The sequence below is a fragment of the Myotis myotis genome, unplaced genomic scaffold, assembly GCF_014108235.1.
Source record: "Myotis myotis isolate mMyoMyo1 unplaced genomic scaffold, mMyoMyo1.p scaffold_m19_p_4, whole genome shotgun sequence".
NCBI classification, from domain to species: domain Eukaryota; kingdom Metazoa; phylum Chordata; class Mammalia; order Chiroptera; family Vespertilionidae; genus Myotis; species Myotis myotis.
Window position 1 is genome coordinate 126,192,906 of NW_023416346.1, and position 6,944 is coordinate 126,199,849.

General features: G+C 36.9%; 1 protein-coding gene across 1 annotated transcript in view; it reads right to left on the bottom strand.

The window, feature by feature from the left end:
• GLRA2 (glycine receptor alpha 2) overlaps positions 1-5,899 on the bottom strand; it is a 181,136-nt gene extending 175,237 nt beyond the window's left edge. The window contains exons 1-2 of the mRNA XM_036305214.1: positions 5,347-5,899; positions 3,122-3,255 (exon numbers count right to left, since the gene is read on the bottom strand). Of these exons, the coding sequence (XP_036161107.1) occupies positions 3,122-3,255; positions 5,347-5,414 (202 nt within the window). The 5' untranslated portion in view covers positions 5,415-5,899. The remainder of the gene's footprint in view (positions 1-3,121; positions 3,256-5,346) is intronic.
• Positions 5,900-6,944: the final 1,045 nt, after the last annotated feature.

The following is a 6,944-nucleotide window of genomic DNA, read 5'->3' on the forward strand; positions in this document are numbered from 1 at the left end:
GTCCACTAATAATAGAGTCTTAAATGATATCCACATATTTCCCTTTTATAAGTCTTTAAACATCCTGTGTTCAGGTCTTCAAGTAGTGGATAGATCTCAAAACATGACCATACTTTACTATACTTGATATTCCCCTTATTTATTAATCCTTTAGAATAATGGGAAATGTTACTTCCAAAAGGTGACATCCCCAGAAGAACCAGAAAACAAGCGTGTGTATGGAAATGATTGTTCATTCTATATGGTTACTTAAAGTAGCAATGGCAAAATGGATGTTTTATTACTCTCTGTACTTGTATCTCCTTTTGAAGAATTATTTCAAGAAAATAATAATAACTGCTGTTACAGGATGCTCATGAACTTGAAACAATTTTTCATCTCTGGACCTTCTCTATAAAGCTTTCCATGAATAGCTTAATAGGAAATCATCTTTTCATTTGTTGGAAACCTGTAGTATTTTATCTGTACTTCCTAATGTTACTTAACTCTTAATTACTTTACTTCTATGTAATATATAGCTTATCCTATATAATAAAAGGGTAATATGCAAATTGACCCTAACAGCAGAACGACTGGAAATAACTGGTCACTATGATACACACTAACCACCAGGGGGCAGATTGGCCACTCAATGGTGAAGCTTTCCCCTGGTGGTCAGTGCACTCCCACAGGGGGAGCTCTGCTCAGCCACAAGCCAGGCTGATGGCTGCCAGCACAGTGGTGGTGGTGGGAGCCTCTCCTGCCTCCTCAGCAGCACTAAGGATGTCCGACTGCAGCTTAGGCCTGCTCCCCACTGGCAAGTGGACATCCCCTGAGGGCTCCTGGGCTGCCAGAGGGATGTCTGACTGCCAGCTTAGGCCCGATCCCCCAGGGAGTGGGCCTAAGCCAACAGGTGGACATCCCCTGAGGGGTCCCAGACTGCGAGAGGGCACAGGCCAGGCTGAGGGACCCCCCCAAGTGCACAGATTTTTGTGCACCGGGCCTCTAGTATCATTATATTTTACTAGTAGTCCATTGTGTGATATCGAATGCAGTAGGCCACCTGCCGCTTCCACGGGAGCCAGCGGGAACCGTAGTTCACTGTTGGGAGCTGTGCTGTGCCCACAGGAGCCACACCACTTCCACGGGAGGCAGGAGGGAGCCTTGCTGCTTCTGTGGGAGGCGGGCCCGCCATCTCCTCTCTGGGCCGGAACTTGGCCGTGGAGGCTGTGGACCGGCCCCCCGTCCCTGTCCATGTCTGCTCCAGCTCTGGGGGGCCAGCCCGAGGCGGGGAATGGTGGCTCGCTGCCCCCCCCATCCCTGTCTCCTTCTCTGCTCCGGGCCTCACCTGCGTGTGCAACCTCCTCCTGTCCAGTCGTGACCCCCAACGGTTCTCAACCTGTGGGTCGTGACCATCGAAAAACACATATAGCATATCAGATATTTACATTATGCTTCATAACAGTAGCAAAATTACAGTTATGAAGTAGCAACGAAAATAATTTTATGGTTGGGGGTCACCAGAACATGAGGAACTGTATTAAAGGGTCACAGCATTAGGAAGATTGAGAACCACTGCCTTATGGTGTCCCGGCCTCATTTGCATATTTCATTTATATAGAGAGATATATAGGTATAGATAGAGATAGAGATAGAGATATATAGATAAATATTCATGTAACATCTAATCTCCTTACTGAAAATTTTTATGGTAGCACTCAAACCTGTGTCATCTTTCCACTTCTCAAAGCATGCAGGAATTAGTATTTTGCATATAGTTCAGACTCCAGAGTTATTGAATTGTGAAGTGAATAAATGTATGAATGAGCAGTCCCATTGAAAGCTGATTCTTGTTACTCATAGGATTTTGTTTCAAATATTGACTTCCAAAGCAATGATCACAAAATTAATATGAAATGGGATGAATATGAAAATTGTTTTCAGGAAAATCAAGCTTTGAACTTAGTTCTGTTGTCTCTTTTGGAAATACCTTATAAATAAAAAACATGTTTTGTCAAAATTCTGATGTATTTCTTTATGAAATGTGTTCTTAGCTGGGTATATTCAGAGGTGTAGCATTTAAAGAAGAAATGAATTTAGAATTTAGTTTTTATGCTCACATTTGCTAATAATAAAAATTAATCAAAACTCAAGGAAAGCAAACCAATTAAATTTCTAATAAGCAGAACCAAAGCAATGCATGGACTGTGACATAACATCTAGAATATTATAGGTTTCTCCTCTTATAAAATATTATAAACATTTCACAATGCATTATATTAAATTAAAGTATAAGATAAAATGCAATTGTCATTTAAAATATATATTTAAAAAATTAAAGCATTTAAAATATGTATTTAAAAATTAAAAGATTAAAAATAATCCAATTATTAGTGATTGGTTCTTATTACAGTATTTTTCTGATTCAGAATAAGAATAAACCAAATAGTTAAAAAGTAATTTCTTCAGACTATTAATTACATTTTTGTAATGTTCAACAATAACACCAAATTTTTTGGTTTGTTTCTAATTGAACAAAGAAAGTATCATCTTTGACATGTGCACTTTATAATTCTGTTATCTTCTGTGTTAATTTCAGATATGTCAAATAAACAATAAGAATGTTTAAACAAGAGGAAATCAAAATTTTCTGATGTGGTATTAGAGCCTCCTTTCACAATATTTAAAAATGAGAGAGGCCTGAAAATGTGTAAAATGGCATGTTTTATGCTGAGATTTAATCTTTACTTTGGGAATAGGTATTTAAAACCCAAACCAAGGATTTTGGTGTAACCATTGAATCTTATATGAGTCCTGGTTGACATTCATACAAGTGAAGCCCCTCATTTGCTCTTGTATTCATTTCCAATCACACTCTTACTTAAGAGAAAATAGGGAATGTGGCAATAATGTCTGACATTAGTTTTCTTTATGAAACAGAACACAAATGAAAGTTTTCAAAAGTTGCAAGCAACATGTAAAATTAAAGCTATTAAATAGACTAGTTCAAAAGAATTCCAAATTGAAATAAATACTATACTTGTTTCCATTTTATAATAAAAAGACCTGAAAACTTTTTAAAGACTATTTAAATGTCTAGAAGATTTCCCACAGGCTTAACATAAGTTTAAGTAAAACATACCTTTAAAATTTGGTCTGATTCTTGCATCATATCCTGATGTCCTTCCCATTAATTTGTCCAAGAAATCTGAAGGAGATAGGGTCTGCGAAGGTTGTTTTCCAGACCTGGAGTCATGGTCTTTGCAGAAAGCTGCCCTAAACACATCATTAAATCTTTTTAGCAATAATTCCATTCTCATCGCCTAAGAACTAATACAGAATGTTTTGTAAATATATTTGATACGTTACTAAGAAGAAAATAAATTACAAACTCTTTAGCCAACTTCTGGTCTAGAGTTAACTTTAAATGATGAGAGGTACAAATTCTGAGTCGTATCTCCTAAGTTTTTAAACTTAAGCCATACATAAGATGTTTAAGATGAAACAATATGCATAGTTTTAGAGTATAGATTTTTATGGACATATAGTTGACGTTATTTCTTTCTAGAGTCAACAGAGAAATGAAGATGATAACTTCTAAAATTTAGGTGATTGTCTTAAAATCATTTCCTCATGAAAAAAGATTCTTCCAGCATTTTAGCCCTTAAAATAAGTCCTCTACTTTTTATAAGAAATATAGACAGAACAAAGTAAGCATGAACTAATTATCCCATTGCTTATTTTCTCACCTGCTAGATTCTATTCCAGCTATCAACTATTAATACTTTTCAATGTGATGTCTAAAAGAAAATCGTCACTTGGAAATTTAACTTCAGTCTAAAATAGGTCAACAATGAGCATGCCTGTACTTCTATTATTGTATCAGTTGTTATTTATACATAAGCATTTAAATTGTTAACTGGAATAAAGTATTCATAGAAAAGAACTTCTAAATTACTTTCTCTTTTGAATGATCAAAAATACTGAATGTTGGTTGGAAAATTTTTATTTTCCTTAAAGGGCTTATAAAAAAAAGAGCATATTTAGTTTGTAGTAAAAATGAATTATTTCACAATATATAGTGGTGACTGAATGTTGATTTCTACCCTGAAGAAATTTTACAAGCTTTGTTTTTAATAATTTAAGTCTTGTTAATTTTATAACTAAAAAAATATACCACATTATTTCCAGTTTTTCAAAGAAGTAATATTAAATATAAGTGCAAAGATGATGCAAACATTTGGTAGGAGTTAAAAAATTGATATGATCATCTAGAAATACTCACATTCCTATATGCAGAATCATCTGATTAATCAAGTACTATTTGATTTATGATGGTGGTGGTGGTGGTGAAGGTGAAGATGATGATGATGATGATGATGATGATGATGATGATGATGATGATTCTAATAAAACCCAGCCTACAGTTTTTTTTTAATCATAGTAGGAGGTGTGGACCTGAAAGGAACGTAGTGGGTTTTCCCAGTACTCAGAGCATTGCTGCTATATGTTTCATTTCTCTTGGTTCTGTGAAAAAATACCATAAAATTTGGTGAAAATTAAATGAAGAGTTCTACACTTTGTTGTATGAACATCTCCTATCTATCTTTCATTAGGTTGGCTATTTTACTTATTGGTAATAATCTAATATTTTGAAGTATCAATTGATTTGACAATTTTTAAATTAGGTAGAAAATGCAAGCATGCAAATAATGATTTCTCACTTATTTTAATTATTCATAGTCTATTTCACATGCATATATAAATACAAAGATGTCATTTTAATTACATTTTGGTAGGCAATCAATTTCAACTATACTGAACAGTAAAATATAGTGGCAAAATGAGATTTGAAATGTTACTGATGTTTCAAAAAATTTCCTGAATTGTAGTCCTCATAGTATGCATTTAGTTGCTGAAATACAATAGAAGTCCCAAGTTGGCTAAGAATTAGGTTTTTTTTATATCTCATATAAAATGAGCATGATCTTGGCAAATTAATCCAATCACTTCCACCACATGATCCTTTTAAATGACTTCCGAAGAATTTGAAAGCCAAAAATTCACCATTACATAGAAATTTAAAGAGCATGCAACTCATCAGACTACTTTAATATCACATTGGCTGTGAAAATATGTTGAAATGCATAGAGTGGAGTTATATATCATAAAACTTGCCTTTGTGAAAATTTACACCCCTCCCACCATAATTAAGCTTTTTAAAAGAACAAAAGAAATCTAACTCTCTCCCATAAAATTAAAATAATATGGTCTGGGGCATAGGAAATTGAGAAAAACTGTATGACATCTTATCTTTCGAACAGTTTTCATGTGGAAAATATCAACATGCAAAGTCTTTTCACCTACCTGAAGTGGTTTGTCTCTAAGAAAAATGCAAACAAGGTTGTCAAAATGTTCACTAGCTGCCGGTTCATTCCTGTTTCTGTGATCTTGTGGAAAATATCCCCGAAATGATTCCAGAAAGAAGCTAGGACAAAGTATCTGTCTATTGTCCAGATTCAAAACCTGGCAGGAATCTAGTTTCCTTGAAAATCAGAAAGAGATTTGGGTTTGTATAGTTTGCTGAGAAAAAACAAAAAGTGCCAGTACTAAGCATCGTGGTCAGGTCAAACCGAGCTCGGGACCATCAGTTAACCCAGGAAAGACAAAGCCTTAGAACTGATGATCCCCCAGCTGATTTTCCTAAATAATAAAAAAAGCTGCTACCTTAATCGCATCACCATGCAAAGGGGGCTGGTGACAATGCCATGCTGGAAGTCTGGTTGCTGTGGCTTTTAAGTCCTTTCTGTTTAGCAAATCCCCTTTCTCTAGAAAATGTTCTCTTTTTAAAATAAGTTGTAAATGAGGGAGACGAAAGGACTCTGCGAGCTGGAGTGGGTGGGGAGAAGAGAGCAAAGATGCTGAGATCCTGTGCTGGAATGAGGGCTACAGAAAGAGACGGAGACGTGATCTTACCCAGCCTATAAATTTCAGCACTAGGACAGCTTCTAGCTCTGAAGTGCGCATGTTTCCTTTTTCAGTCGCTTGGGGCGGGGGTCGGGGAGAGGCATTCAAGAGGGGACATGTCTGTCATTCAAAGGCGAAGAGTGACTGCCAGCTCAGCTAAGGGGTGCTGAAGAGGGTGCGATGACAACCAAGGAAGAGCAGAGGTCAGGGTAGACGGAGTGGGTGAAGGAGAGGAGGGTCTGAGCTCCGGGAAATGCGAGTCTGTCGGTGGGTGGGCGGGACAGGAGTTTGAAGCAGAAAAGAGAAGGGAATGAGGTCTAGGCGTGGGAAAACGAAATTGGGGGAAGCACAAAACAGGATCTGGAGTACTGAAATTATAATAGGGGAGTGAGTTGTCCACTATGAGTAGAACCTGGAAGCGAAGGGGAGTCCTGTGCTGAAGAGCAGGGGATATTTCCTTGGCATAGAGAAGCCTGTGTGCAGGGAAAGATTCGTGGGGATTGATACATTAATTTAGAAGCCCTTTATACCTTCCTCACCCATTGAGTGTTTTCGTTTGATTTTAGCCGCCTGTTCCCAAACTATCTCTTTACCTCTCTACTAGGGAAAACCCCTTCCGCTGAGTTTTCTTCAGTGGCTCAAAATCCTTGGGCATCCTCTTGAAGTTTCAGATTTGTAGAAGAAGAAAAAATACAATGGGCCAGAAGGGGGCAGTAGCAATCTTTTCCTGCCCTGGTTAAAGGTTAGAATAGGGCTCCGCATAAGAAATGGAGCAAGGAAGGGTGAGACTGTGGGTGGTTTCATCTGCCCATTTCAGATGTTAATCACTAGGGAGGGTCATGTAATACAGTGAAGTTCTTCTAAATTGGCTAAAGAGACAGAAAATAGCATGACAGGTAATCTTGCTATTTCAAATTAAAATTATAAGTATTATTAATAATAAAGGAGGAAAGGTAAATAGTTCAGTGCAAGTAATTAGCAGCTTCTGGTAAGGGAAC